The sequence below is a fragment of the Egretta garzetta genome, unplaced genomic scaffold, assembly GCF_000687185.1.
Source record: "Egretta garzetta isolate BGI_Z169 unplaced genomic scaffold, ASM68718v1 scaffold339, whole genome shotgun sequence".
NCBI classification, from domain to species: Eukaryota; Metazoa; Chordata; class Aves; order Pelecaniformes; family Ardeidae; genus Egretta; species Egretta garzetta.
In genome coordinates this window covers 1,018,168-1,033,246 of record NW_009260800.1, presented here as the reverse complement: position 1 = coordinate 1,033,246, position 15,079 = coordinate 1,018,168, and the positions used below count along the sequence as shown (strand labels likewise).

Below are 15,079 nucleotides of genomic sequence, written 5' to 3'. Positions count from 1 at the left end.
ATTAATCAGCAGAGTCTTTTTAAGTTAAAATACTAAATTAGCTAACCCCATTAACACAGAATACTCCAAACAAGCAGTAATAGGAGAGGTAGTTACTGTGCAAATCGTATTATACATGCGGGTGCTCTAGGGCACAGTTAAGCATGATTACCCTCTTTTGATCCAGTATTCCTCTGCTTCTTCCAGCTAATTTCCACTGGAAATTTACAAAGTAGCGCCTTCATTTTTCCATCTTAATTTTTCTAATGAAGTTCTGGTACTTTATAACACTGGGGATGCAGATAATAAGTCTGTGTATAATTAAGAAGTTCTGGAATTTGCTGCAAAAGAGATCTCTTTTTCTTCATACAAGAACTAGACTATGCTTTTCTTTGCCACTTTGCTTTATCGCAGACAGGGGTTAAACCAAAACTGCCAGAGGATTCTTAGATTTACTAATGTTAGGATAAAAGTGATTGATAGTCGATTGAAAAAGTATGTATTTGGTATATTACTGTAGACAATATATGTGATAAAGCATACAAAGTAAGTTTCTTACGGAAAAAAAAACTGCACTAAAGGTAATCTGACTAGATATGTTATTATTTTTGTAAATAAAGCTTTGATTTTAATATGCACTCATTATGAACTAAATAATAGCTGCCCTGCTGCAAGTTGTTTTGCTATGGAAAACCACTGTCCCCCCAGTACTAGATATAGGGCTACACTGGATATATTATCCTCAGCAGATAAAGAGAAGGGGGGTGAAAAGAAAGATACTTTTGGATTTGATGAAGAAATTACTTCAGCTATAACCCAAGTTTGAAAGCTTAAAACTGATTTCATGTGTTATTTAAAAAAAAAAAAAAAGGTTAAATATTCACAGCTTCCCAATAGAGAAGCATAGTTTGTTTGGAGCTAATAGTTCATGGTCTTCTTCAAAGTGAGATAAAATTGTTTTATTCAAATTAGATCAAGACAATAAGGAATTTAATTGCTATTGCATGGAACTACTTTAGATAAAAATTTAACAACTTTATCACACATCTAGAGTTAAGACTTTGGTAGTATTTTTACTACTAAATTACAAAAATGTACAGTACATACATGGTTTTTCAAACTTTCATAATATTTGTAAGCAGAATATTCCTTTTAGTTCTCTGGCTTTAGTATTTCTTATGTACTCTGGTAGTGCAGCATGTGTGGCAATCTGGCAGTAGGTCTACTGCCAGTTCTTTCTCAGAAGTCTGGGCAAAGTTTGAAGCATTTCTGGTATCCAGATTACATGCTTACACTGCTAGACTGCTATTTTGGGGGATTTTGCCTCTTGGGCAGATCCAGAGAATGTGCTGAAAAAACTCTGGTTTTTTACTGCCATTTAAATTCAAAGAAAAAGTGAATGCCTCTGAACTATGTCCTGTTGGTAGGTACTGTAGAGCACTGGGACGCTGCCACCCAGCAGCAAATGGTGGACCTGACAAATCCTCCTTCCAGGTTATGCCACTACTCTCTCTTTTTCACACTGCCATAGACACCAGAGCCCAGCCCCTCCTGCTGCTTCTACCATCAGCGGTCAATCCAGCTGGAAAGCCTTCAGTGTCTAAGAGGCCTCTTCCATCTCCTGTCACAATAGTGAGAGATATTACAATAAAAGAGACAGAATGGAGGGAAGAAATGGTAGGTGAGGAGATGCAGGAAGAAAGATCATGATGGGGTGAAAATGTGGGGGAAAGAGGGATTAAAAAGATGAAATTAATAGTAGCAGGGAGTTGCAGGGCAGGATGAGTGAAGGGAGAGAGAAAGCAATTTTTATTTTTGTTAACAACAAATATCTAGGGTATCTCTCAAAATTTAAATACACGCCACTAGCAGCTGTCAGGTCCAGGATTGGCTACTAAGCTTAGGTTCCTAGGGTTTTTTTTATACTAATTATGTTCAACATAGCATGGTCCTGGCAACAGCACAGCTGGCCTTCACTACCGGTGACCCTGCCAGCTTTGGTCCTGGTCCTTCTTCAGGTTGTGTATGTGCAATACTGCTATTTGTAGAACCTGAGACAGTTTCCCATTTTTGGTTCCAGCTCTTTCCCCCTGTCTTGAATGTATTCTTTGGCATATCTCTCATTCAAGCTTTTGTGGTGGGTGAAATGAAAAAAAATTCATTTTTAAATTTATATCTTTAGGGAAAGTTTACCTCCCATTAAATCATCAACTTTTGGAAAGGCCCAGCTTATACTAACTGGTTTATGGCACAATATAACATCAATATGGAATTTAATTCTTCTTTGATCCTACTGCTTCTGCCTCTGTCATTTACTGAAAACCTTTAAGAATTTCTGAATCTACACTTAAATCACAACGAAAAGCTGAAACCCAGATGTCAGAATCCTGTGAGTGAACTTTTTGTGGAAAAAAACTATTGAGGTATAAACTTTGGCAGTTGATAATGGTATCATACCATTGTCTAGATTTCATTTTCCTTTGCTTCCATCACTCTCTTCTGTCACATTCAGAGCACATACTGCCATTAATTTGGGGAAAAGCTGTGTCAGGTGTATATATAGAGCTACAGAACACAATACCATTACTGAAGTGTTTTGCAGTGCTGTTGCTTTTTACTATGATTATTGGTTGTGGGGGTATAATGACTTCTGTATGACTCCCATTAATTTGGTTACCCTACTTAACACAAAAAATAGTTTTAATGTTCTTTTTAATTACTTATTCCCATAGAGTAATGAAAATTCTTACTTGCTTTAAACAGACCTTGAATTTGCAAGCACATGATTCTGTCTTGTAGTTAGATCGTTAATGCTATAAGGATCTGCCCACCTGGCCCTCACAGCAGACCTATAAACAGAAGGAAAAAGACACTTTCTACTTTATACCATTATACCCTATTATATTTTTAATGTTATTTCATTTCAATTTTAATATTTTTTTATTGTTCAATGTTCTTGCTCAATATTTCAGCTGTTTCAATTTTTTTTACTCAGCCATAGACGTACATTCCAGGCTATATGGCACATACTCCAGTTAATGTTCTTAGACAAGATATGCAGCAGAATGCAGAAGGTCAAATTTGTGCTAAACTACATGTAGAACATCCTGTTGGTTGTGTCTTAAAATGTTACAATATATGTTTGTTTTTTTTTGTTTGGAGTCATGGTAGAACATAGATTACTCTGAGTAGTCATTTGCTAAAAAGACAAAGGTAAACTGATCCACAGTAAAATCAAAACCTCTGTGTAGGAAATTTTATAGGGAAAACTGTAATAATTTTCTTTATCTTCTACTTTCCTCAAGATTTTTTTTTGCCATTTTGTGTATAAGTTTTACAGACATAGTATTAATATTAAATTATGAACGCTATGGCTCAACTAAATTCTATGCATATATGGGCAAATCCCTAAACTGCTAGCCTTGTCTTCTCAGCTATCCAGTCCCCTGAGGAAGCCAATTTTCTTTCATGTCTGAACAAAAGAAAAATGTACTATTAAAATGCAATTCAGAAGTGATAAAAACTGCAAGTGGAGCAGCCGGCTCACAGCACCTTCGATGTATTCTCTGGGACACTGGGGCCACATTAATTTTTGTGTGTGTGTGATGTCCATCCCATGTGCAAATTAGCATTACAAGTACCATAATCTGTCTTATGTGAGAGTGTCCTTTCCCATGAGTATACACATGCTACTATAGCTTTGTATAATTTAAAAGCCTGCTAACTCAGTAGTTTTGTTTCACTAACTTTATATGACATTTGTTTGTGGTACTTGATAAAATAAATTGATATAGCTGGCAAGATTCTAAAATAGTTTCTTTTTATGAAGTGGAAAGAAAGAAATGTAATTCAAGAAAACAAACACTCAAACAGTTGCTGATGGATTAGTTAGTCCAAATAAATAATTTTCTGAGTCTGTATCAGCTGAGAGACAAAGAAAGGTATTTTAATCCTCATCTTTACCAAAAACTTGTTTGACTGTCTAACTCTTATAGGGAATCTGGATTCTGAAATACTTTCAAGTAGGAAAAGGTTTTAATTAACTACACCTGTTGTCATGGCAGTTAAATTGATGTTTTAAACTCCTGAAGTGTATATTTCTAATTTTACTGTGTAATAACTTTTCCTGCACTTGTAGAATAAAGAATGCATATTGCTTTTTCAGAATATGAGCAATGATAAGCTCAACTCACAAGGTTTTACTTTATATAAAAATGTACTTGTTTGCTCTCATAAATCTCTTGCAAACTGAAATACATTAAACTAATATGTCTTTGTAGGGTTTCTTGCAGATCCTTTATATAGAGAGATGTTTTTCACCTTCCTCCATAGTTTGCTGTGGAACCTATCCAGAGAACATGTAGTTGTCCATAAGAATTAGGGACATCAATCTGAAAACTTCTTTCATGCCCAAAGCAGGTAACTGGAGCATCGCTGTTCAGTGGCACTTTATAAGCAAGCAGTCCACCATCAGTATGACCAAAGGTGAAAGAATCAGGCTCCAAAAGATTGCTAATTAGGACATAATTATAAATGAAGAGAAAAGCACACAATTTGTGAATTCAGAAGAGATAATTTCTTTGCTTTGTGGTCTGCCAATACGTGAAAGTCAACAGTACTATTTGTATAAGTTTCTATTCTGCTATATGAGAATACAGTTTGTTTAGTTTTGATTACAGATATCAAAGGATGCTGTACAGGGAGGATTCTTTATGGCGCAAATTTGCCTTGTTTTATGCTAATACTGCTGGCATGCTTGAAATGTTTCAGTCTTGATGGAGTGATCAGGTTGAGGTTATGTATTAGGGGCCTACATGACTTGTAAAGTGGATGCGAAGTTCTCCAGAAATGAGCTCAATACACATGCATGGTGCGTGCCTGCCGCTGACAGCTGCCACAGGCTGTGCTGCCTGCTAAAACTTGAGGTGGCATCATGCAGATCCCAGCAAATTGAGCCTTGCTCATTCTTCACATTGGTAGTGCAGATACAGCCAAGGTAATGATGTAGTAATGCAAGTGAGCCAGGTTATATCTTTGTACAGAAAGTCTTAATTTTATCCTGTTGAAACTCTATATCTCTTTCCTCCAAATTTAATTTAAATGCAACTATAGGAGAAATTGCAGTAATCCTCTCACAATACTGAGGGGAAATTTTAAGAAGATGGTGGAAAATAGCTGGAATATGTGTCCATGTCACCTCCTCTAGCATTGGTACCCATGATTTACATCAGTCCTGTTGCAGAACTGATTTTTAAATATTCTTGAATTTCAGATTTCTGCCATTTTCCTCGTATCATAAAAATGAGAAGTATGAACCATCAATTCATAGGTCAGGCAAATATGGCCAAGAAACTTACGGATTTAAACACTTCCGAGAAGTACAGCCTAAGAAGTGGGTAACAGACAAGGTAAGTCACTGCAAAAATTAAAGAATGGTTTACTTTTTTAGTTTATTATTGTGTTAGAACTGAGTGAATTTGGGCCTGATCCAGAGATCATGGAATCTGATGGGAATCTTTCTAGCGTGTTATAAAATCACATAGTTAGAGCTGATGTGATGAGACATCAGGTTTCCTCAACTCTTTCTGGTAAGTTCAGTTTGAGGAAATGAAACACCTCTCCTACCTACAAGATAAGGATTTAAAAGCCAGGTTAAGCACACCTTTGGTTATATAAGTTTTGTTCTATCTGTATTGCCTTTCCTGATTTAAGAGAGATTGCATCTTCACTCTTGCACATGAAGAGAAACATTCAGAAAATTATGGCAAAACCTGATTAAAACCAACAAAATATTTTATTGCTTACATTCTTTGGAAAATTCTAAAAATTAGTGAATAACTGCTTTTATTTTAAGATAACCTCATTAAACTGCCTACTTTCAGGAGCATCTCCTATATTTCTGGTTTTGAAGAGCTACAAGAGATAATTTTCCTCATAACATGTTCTAACACAAGTTTGTGTAATGTTTGCATTATTTCTGTTTGTATTAGGTACTATAATCACATTAAAATTTCCCAGTACAAGAAAAATAATGGACTTGGTAGGGAATGCAGCACAGAGCCACAAAGATAGTTAAGGAACTGGAGCATCTTTTGTAGGAAGAGATGCTGAGAGAGTTGGAACATTTCTGGAGAGTCTGGAGAAGAGAAGGCTCATGGGAGTTCTTAACAATGTGTATAAACACCTGATAGGATAGAATGAAGAAAACGGAGCCAGACTCCTCTCAGACTCAGTAGTATCCAGTGACAGGACAAGAGGCAATGGACACAAACTGAACTGCATAAAATTCCATCTGAATGACAGAAATAACTTTTTTTTTTAACTGTTAGGGTGATAGAGCACTGGCACAGGTTGCCTAAAGTGGTTGTAAAGTCTCCATCCTTGGAGGTATTCAAAACCCAACTGGTCATGGTCCCAGGCAACCTGCTCTAGCTAGGTAGGGGGCTTGGACTAGATGATCTCAAGAGGTCTCTTCCAACTTAAACAGGATTTTGTGAGAAGTAATGTTTTTTAAAAGAATTCTTTCTCAAAACTTTAAGCTTTAAAACTGAGCTCAGAGTAAAATTTTGGTATTTTAACATACATTAATTAAATCTTATTGCAAGTAAAGGCACAAAGATCACCATTCAAACAAGAAGACCTGAATTTGTCTTTCAAAAGCAATGAGTGGAGGATAGGACTGGCTGAAGTCCCACAGCATAAAGTATGATATATAAAAAAGATCTAAAAGTCTTATTGGTGGTACTCATCTTGCTTTGTAAAGACTCTTCCTTTTCCAGTCCTTAGCAGTTCTTGATCAGGGTCAGATGATGATACCAAACAATGTAAAGATATTTATACTGTATATCATATCACACATATATAATATAAATTATGGGCTTAGCTGAAACAACTAAACTCACTTTACTTGTGATCTTGGATAGATTTCAACCTAAATCTCTAGAGGTGAATAGCTGTATACATTAACCCAACATGACATACAGCCTTCCAACCCCAATTCTAAATCAATATGAAGCTTCAATTAGTAGCCGCTTACCCAAACAGAGAGATAAGAGGAGAAAAGAACTATTTATGACCTATCTATTGCTTTAATGGGTCATTATTATCAGCAAAAAAAAAATAAAAACTCCACCTCCTCACTATGTTTTAATGGAAAAGGTCCTATAGGCAGGTGTGAAGTCATACTTTCATAACTGTTAAATTTGAAAGAACTCTCCGTCACTTTGTTATTCCTAAACTGTGTTAAAATTTTGTATATATAAGTGCTATGAACAAAACTTTACTTTTCTAATGAATCACAAGGCTAAAGGGCGTATATCAAAATATTACCAAAGAAACCCAGATTTTTGAATAACACTTTGTCTGCTAAACACAACCCTCCTAGTTATATTTTCCTGAGGTTTTCATGTGTTTATAAGTATGCATTTTAATTCTAGTCACAAAAAGATTAGTATGTAAATTATATAATTACTTTAGAAGCAAAATGAACAACAATGAAAAATATTGCCCAGTTATATTTCTTCTGGAAAATGAAAGGGTATTAGCATAGACTTAATCTAAACATAATAATTATCATATCTATGTGAGAAAAAGTTAATAGATCTTCTTTTCATCTAGTTACTATCTGAAAATTTTTATCTCATTCTGTTTATATTTTAAAGAAGTTTCTGAGTTAGGGGAAAAACTGTTGTATTCTAATTCTTCATTAAAAATAAACAAGAAATGGAAATACTGTTCCTCTAGTGAAACTGAATCTAGCTAGTTTACCCAGTTGTAAATCACTATAAAAATGCTTGCATATTTTAAGTTTAATATTGTAGTCTAAATACCTTGGAATGCCTTTGATAGAATTTATGTGAGAAGTATCAATATAAAAAATTTACCAGTCACTACAAATTAAGTCTACAACGATATGTTCCAATGTAGCTGGACAGTCAAGGGATCAAATACACTAACTATAATCTTTCACTTGTCAAAACACTCACATATGTTCGTATTTACTGAGGCAGAAATGATAGCTTACAGCCTTTAATCGGTATTGGAATTAGTTTGCATATGCATTTTAGAAACCGGACTGTAATGACAGCATTTAACGTTTTCTTATTTGCAAAATTCAGGAGTGGCATTTTAAGATGTTCCTTCCTGATAGATTCTTTCCTCTGATGCCTTATTACAGGTGAATTACAGTACAACTGCATCACTGTTTCATTATTTGCACAGGCATTTTGGCCCTAAACAGAATTTTATTATCTACAAAGCATAAAAATACCCAGTACTGCAAAGAATTAATTTAGAGAACCTAAGCATATTGCACAGAACATAAAGTTGACCTTTACCGTCTACAGCTTTTGGAATGGAGTGGGATGTGGAACACATCATAGATTTAATGTGGCACAACGCTGTCTGCAGAAACTTGGGTGGGACTGTGACTGCTTGCCCATTGCACCCGATGATTGAATCTGCTGTCACCAGCATCCTGATAATAATGAACATTCAGCTTAACGACCGTGATTATGATTATCATAATTGATGTGCAAGTGCAGTGTGTGGGGATCATTACAGCTGAACTGTACAGCAGAGAAACATGCCTTAGTTATGGATAATTTTACTTTTATGCATTGATTGGGATAAAATATGCCTTTCAAGTTCAACAGGCCAGCTTGATATAATTTTAGTAAGATTTCTACATGTATGAATTGATCATTATGAGCTTCCTGCAAAACAGTCATTCTAGCTGTTTGTTTTGAATTGTTTCATTCCATTAATAATGGGAAATAATTAAATAATTAGACGTTGTCGAGTGGAAATCACTTATAGTACTGCCAGCATTAATCAAATATCAAGTTCAAATATTTCTGATTGTCATGGCCTTGCCTAGGCTAGGAAAAATAGCCCTTGTAATTCATCACCAACACACTTCTAATTCTGGTGGAGCAGTAGAAATTGGGCTGTAATCAACACTACTGGCATTTTCACACTGTATTGTGTAGCCATTAGAGCAGGCAGTAGTTGTTCCTTATATAAATTATATCCCTTCCATCTTTGTCACCAGAGGCAGAGAATTACAGGCTCAAATTCAGCCAGTGTAGATAAAGGTGCAATCAACAGCTTCAGTAGATTTTGTTGGACAGTGATTGCCTTCAACGGAGATTATATGAAGTTGCAGAAGTAGTTAATTAGATCATGACATATATAACAGATAAACATCAGAGTACGTATGTATTTTAAGCCAGAGTTTATATAAAGAAAGTTACGACATAAGTATAATGCAAAGTATAGGGTTTCATTGATTTATACTAGGTGTAAATTTGGCTCTTTGCCCAAGAACTGTCAGAAATTTCCTATCTGGGATAACAGAGATAACAGACTACGGAAAAAAATCTTAATCTTTGACTTGCTTTCTACCATAAAGATTGTAAGGATCAAATCTCTATGAATGTCTGAACTGCATAATTCCTCTCATATGACTTCACTAAGTTTGGACTTGCTATGATGAAAAAGAGAACCCCCTGTGTGTCCAAGGCATTCATCCTATTTTATACAGTCTGCTGCCTCTGATACTTCAATAGCCTCTGGTTTTCATTGTTGCTTACATTACGGCCCAAGTGGAATCGCATTATCAGGTAGAGCCCTAATTTCCAGATATGTGGGAAGAGGTCTACAAGGAGAATGTAATATGGCCTGAAAATCTCAGTGCCTTAGAAAGTGAGTGTAACTCTTCTACATGGCCATGGCCAACCTATTTTCTTCCGCATTCTTCTGAGACCACTGTGTCCTGTGTTTCCACAGCAAATTTACCCTTGTATAGTATTACTGTGAGGGAAAAATAGGGTGGCATTGGGTTGGTGGGGGGAAATGAATTGTTCTGTTTGAAAATGAGTTTCATTCCTTCAGGACCAACAACAGTCACAACAATCATGTGTCTCGTGGATGATGTCACTATGTGGCAGAATCTTTTTATGCACTATTCATGCTTTTCCATCCCTGACTATACTGAAATTTACTTAAATTCCACCTTAACTCCATTTTTCCTAACCTTGCAGTGATTGGACTTGAGATAGGTATAATGTATGTATGAAGCTTTAAACTTTTTCTCTCTCAGATTGTGACTCCATGACAATTTTTTAAAGGAATTTTCTTGTTTTCATTTTAATTAGGGAAAAAAAAAAGATTATGCAAGAATATTTTCTAATACAGTGTGATATTGGCTAATGAATGTGCATCTGTACTATCAGCCTTGTTACATGCTTTAGAACTTTTAAGGCCATGTTTACCAGTATGCTTTGTGACAGAAGTTACTAATATACCACAAGAAGAGCTAGCACATATTTTGAATACCAGATTCTTACTTCCCCAATCCAACTGCAATGTGTTTTCTTAGGCAATGCAGAGCTGACATAATGTGGCAGGAAGAAGTGACTCTATTGTAGGGGAATTATTAGATGATCTGTAAGAGTTTGCTTGTTACTACTGGTTTCCTCATGAGCCATGTCAGGGATAATAAGGATTGTTGCCAAAGTGTGTTGCACTCCAGCAATCCCTGGCCAATGACATGGCTCCTGTATGATTATTACTGCTGGCATGACTTGATGTATCCATTCAGATGCTCCAAATGGACCCTTAGTTTGAGTTATCAACTATCTCTTTCCAAGATAAGGATGCTTTCTGTCACTTTGCTTCCTATCCAGAGTCCTACACCAAACCAAATAATTTAAACCCAAGGATTTGGTCCCTCCAACAATACATCCTATATAATTCATAAGAAGTCTACCTTTCTTTTGTACCCTGTAGCATATATTTTCTGATCTCAGACCAACTATTGTGAGTTGGAATGCTGCTGTATCTTCATGTGAAAGTCAACTTGAGTAATTCCCCGCCTCCATATAGGGTGATTCCCACAGCAGCATTACTCTTCAGAGCTACAAGCTCCTTGGAACTTAGGCATTTGGCTACCTGGTTAGGTAGTACAAAAAAAAGCAGTGTTGCCCGATTTAATATCACAGACCACCTTAATAAGCAAGAGGTCTCTGAAACTGGGTAACAAAAAATGGCTTAAAGTAATTTTTGCAACTCCTACTTCTGATTTTTTTTTTTGCTTTTTTTAGTCATAATGTACTGTTGAGAAGGAAATGTATTTAAAAAGGCAGGAGTAGGTCATATCCAACAGTGGGAATACCAGACATTACCTCTCCTTCACAGGACTAAATGAAATATTTCTCATAAGATGCACCCATTCAGTCTTTCAGGAAAGTAAATGACAATTTCAAATTTTGACAGTTGACATAATGATTTTTTCCAGATTCCATACTGAATCACTGTGTCGTTTTTACAGAAATACATTTTACTGTGAAGATCACTTTCAGAGCTCCCATTGGAATAGTTCTTGAGCTGTACATTTTTACCTTTGAGAAAATCCTTAAGGTCACCACTTCTGGGCTGCTTTTAAAAATGCTGTTCTTGATATGTGTAATGCAAATGATTATTAACTATCAGTGATCTTTCAAATTATTTTCTTAGGTGCAGGAAGAAGGTAAACACTGTGAAGCAAATGAGAATACACAAAATGTATTCCTGGCTACTGTTTAACTAAATGCAGAAAAGAATCTGTGTACAACTGGAAGGATGAAAAGAAAGGCTGGAAAAACTTTCTGGTGAAGGTTACTGATGAGTTGCAGGGTCTGATTTTGAGGGAATACTACAAAGTAGTGACTGAGAAGAGTCGAACCATTCAGTTATTTGCATAAGAAAAGATACTGTCACCACTCTTCTAATCATACCCGTTCTAGTGGTTATTTGTAAGGGTTTGTTGGAAACCAGTTGAATATTTTATAAAACCTGATTTTCAGTGCTACAATTTCTCAACGGGAAAATGCAGTCCCTTGATGATGATCCAAGGCTTTGAAGAATAAATTGATTCGAAAGAGAAAATTAGATGGTACTTATTATACTGTCTAACTAGCAATCCTGTGTCATTTGTCTGTTGGATGATAAATGTCTTGCTTTGCCTACCTTCCTCATTTAATAATGTAACTTGTATGTTAGTGGTATAAAAGAAAATCTTGCTTTTTGGTAAGAGCTAACTTTAACCAATATTTCTTTGAGGGAGATATATGTATGTTTTAACTTTCTAATTAAAATTCCCATTGTACATATTGCTTAAACATTTTTAAGCCTCTTGTTTAATCAGAAACACTTTAGAAATAGAGTATCTTGACCAATTCCTTCAGTACATGCTTAGAGTACCTTATAGTAACTTGGGGCAGAGCTTTGAATGCAAAAAAAAAGTTGAGCTGGAAATAGTAGTGTGAAGTTACACCTGATTTTTGTTAAATTATTTTTAGGTGTTCACTATTTGGATATTATTTTGTTTGTTGGAATTGAAAATCCTCACACTAAACTGGGAAGTGCTTGGCCTTGCCTTTTGATGACAGTTTAGGATGGGCTGTTCAGCATTCTTGGAATTAAGTAGATTTGTTTATATATCTGTCAAACATAATGTATTTCGATTCAATTTTCTACAATACTGAATTAAAAAGGCTATATTTTGAAGTCACTTAAAATTTTTTATGGAACATATCTGCAAAAGCAAGCTACTTACTATTTGGTAATACTCACCTAGACCTTGTTTGTGCTGGTTAAATAGAGTTAAAGTGGAAGTAACAGCTTTTTGCGATCCTCTAAGAATTACATGGTCCATCTAAATCTTGAAAAACACAGGTATGAGAACGGATCCTCAGTGCCTAACATAACAGATATACCCATGGAGCTAGGCTAATGTGCATCAGATAAGGATCTGGCCCATAATGAATATAAACAATATGTAGATAAATGCTATTTGGAAAGAATATTCTAGGAAAAGTGGTGTTACCCATTTTGACAGAAAAATAGACACTCTTTTTTCTTATCTCATCTTTAAGTGCATGTTGCTGGTGAGTTTGCAATTGAAGTCTAAGATCAGAAGCACATATTCTGGTGACTTCTTGCAAAAGATACACCTAGGATTACAGAATGTTGCATCTTAAAATGATGCCTGAATGGCATCTTTTGTTGTACTTGCCCATTATGATTGAATAGTTGTATTATATGCAATGTTATTAATACCTATAGCTGTTCTGGGTGGTTTCTAAGAGGTTATGCCAGGCATATGCCCAAGCGGAGAGAAAGACTGCAAGCTGTTGTTGTTTTGATGATCTCTCCAGAGAGCAAGAGTAGATTGTTCTTAGAGCAGTAGCACTTCAGGGCAATAAAATGAATTTTAGCATAATCTACGTTCCCTGAATAGGAAAAATCAGCGTAAAAGGTAGCCTCGTGCACTTACGTTGGAGTGAATGAGAAACTGTAAGTAATACAGACTGCTTGTTGTCTTAATGGTTTGATGTAAGGAGCTACTGCTGCTTCTTTCTTTAAAATTTCTATCATGAATCAACTCTGAACTAGTTTGCTCCTTCTCAAACAGTAGTGTGATATTCACTTTGGAATACACTTCAGTGTTTATTCATTTAATGCAATGAAGAGCTGGTTTCAAACATGCCCTTCATAAACTCAGGTTAAAAGTATGTTCCACCATGATAGAGATAAGAAACTATATTCTTTATTCTCTTACAGTTTTTGTTGATCTCAGCATAAAATATGTAGGGAAATTGAAAGGCATATCCACATAAGGAGTTATTTATGAGTAGGTGTATTACGATCTGGTAATATTCTAGAATAAGAGTTATGGAATTATTCAGGAATAACCTTTGCACTTCAGATTCAGACTTCACTTCCATTTAAACAACCTTACGACCTTTGAGTTAATGTACAGAGGTAATGGTACCTAAAGTAAAGGGGCTAAGACTAGGTATAAGGAAGAAATTTCTTTACAATGAGGGTAGTGAAACACTGGAACGCATTGCCCAGAGAGGCAGTGGAGGCCCCATCCCTGGAAACATTCAAGACCAGGTTGGATGGGGCTCTGAGCAACCTTATCAAGTTAATGGTGTCCCTGCTCACTGCAGGGGGGTTGGACTAGATGACTTCTAGGGGTCCCTTCTAACCCAAAACATTCTGTGATTCTAAGATAAAAGCCTCTGGTGCGCACAGTATCTGTTTCACAACTGTATTGGTTTTGATTTCTATAATTAGACTATTTGAGTAGGAATTTACATTTTGACTGTGATAATAGGAACTAATAATATTCCCAGCCAGTAGCTCTGAGATGTGTTAAGATCTCTCACCTGTAGTTGTATGAAGGAATGACAGCATAAGTGGTAAGTGCTTATCATTAGCGACTGAATACCCTGCTCTTTTGAAGTCTAACTTGCTAGGTATGAGAGTCTCAAACTTAGGGAGGAAAAAAAAAAAAGAAAAAGAGATACAATAAGAACATTGCTTATTAACAGACTCTGTACACTAATGCGAAGCTGCTTGATTGAGCAGTGTAGTGTCAACCATGTCTTTCTTCTAATGCTAAAAGTAATGCACATAGACAGAGTGACAATCAGAGTACAGCCTCTCATCAGCTGTAATTAATCTTTTAGTTAACAGAGACTAGAAAAGCTTCTCATCAGCCTCTTCTGAAGTCTGAGGCACCCTGTTTTTTGATGTTTGCATTCTGAGTAAGATTGTCCCCACCAGTTCTAACAAATTGAAACACCAGGCTAATTATGGCAGCTAATGAAGTGTGTGGAATGGTCACAGCTTGTCGTGAAACTGTTCCTTCAGCTCAGATTAGAGTTTCATCAATCACTTTTTTAAACTGATCCAGAATTGCTTCTGCCCAGTGCTTGGCATTTTTAATGCTGTTTCTGTAATTGGTTTTTTCCTCAAAGCTTGGGCTATTTTTTGAAATATTACATTCTCAGGATAGGACTTAGAAACTCCAGTTTATAAAAAAACATTTCATTATCACCCCTATCAGCTGATCAAGTGCTAGAAAGCTAATAAAAGAAGCAGAAATATAAAATTTGATATATTGCTTTTAATCCAGCTAAAGGTAGTAATAAAGCATATACACATATATGTATATGAATCATTATTACTGTGGGCTGGATGTATACTGCAATCTCACGAGACATGGTTTGTGGGCTGGATGGTTCAAATCCCACTGAAGGACCTAAAT

The 15,079-nt window shown here is 35.8% G+C and overlaps 1 protein-coding gene across 1 annotated transcript in view; it reads left to right on the top strand.

The window, feature by feature from the left end:
- SPATA17 (spermatogenesis associated 17) overlaps positions 1-15,079 on the top strand; it is a 94,868-nt gene that overhangs the window by 69,021 nt on the left and 10,768 nt on the right. The window contains exon 10 of the mRNA XM_035902204.1: positions 5,252-5,387. Within this exon, the coding sequence (XP_035758097.1) occupies positions 5,252-5,387 (136 nt within the window). The remainder of the gene's footprint in view (positions 1-5,251; positions 5,388-15,079) is intronic.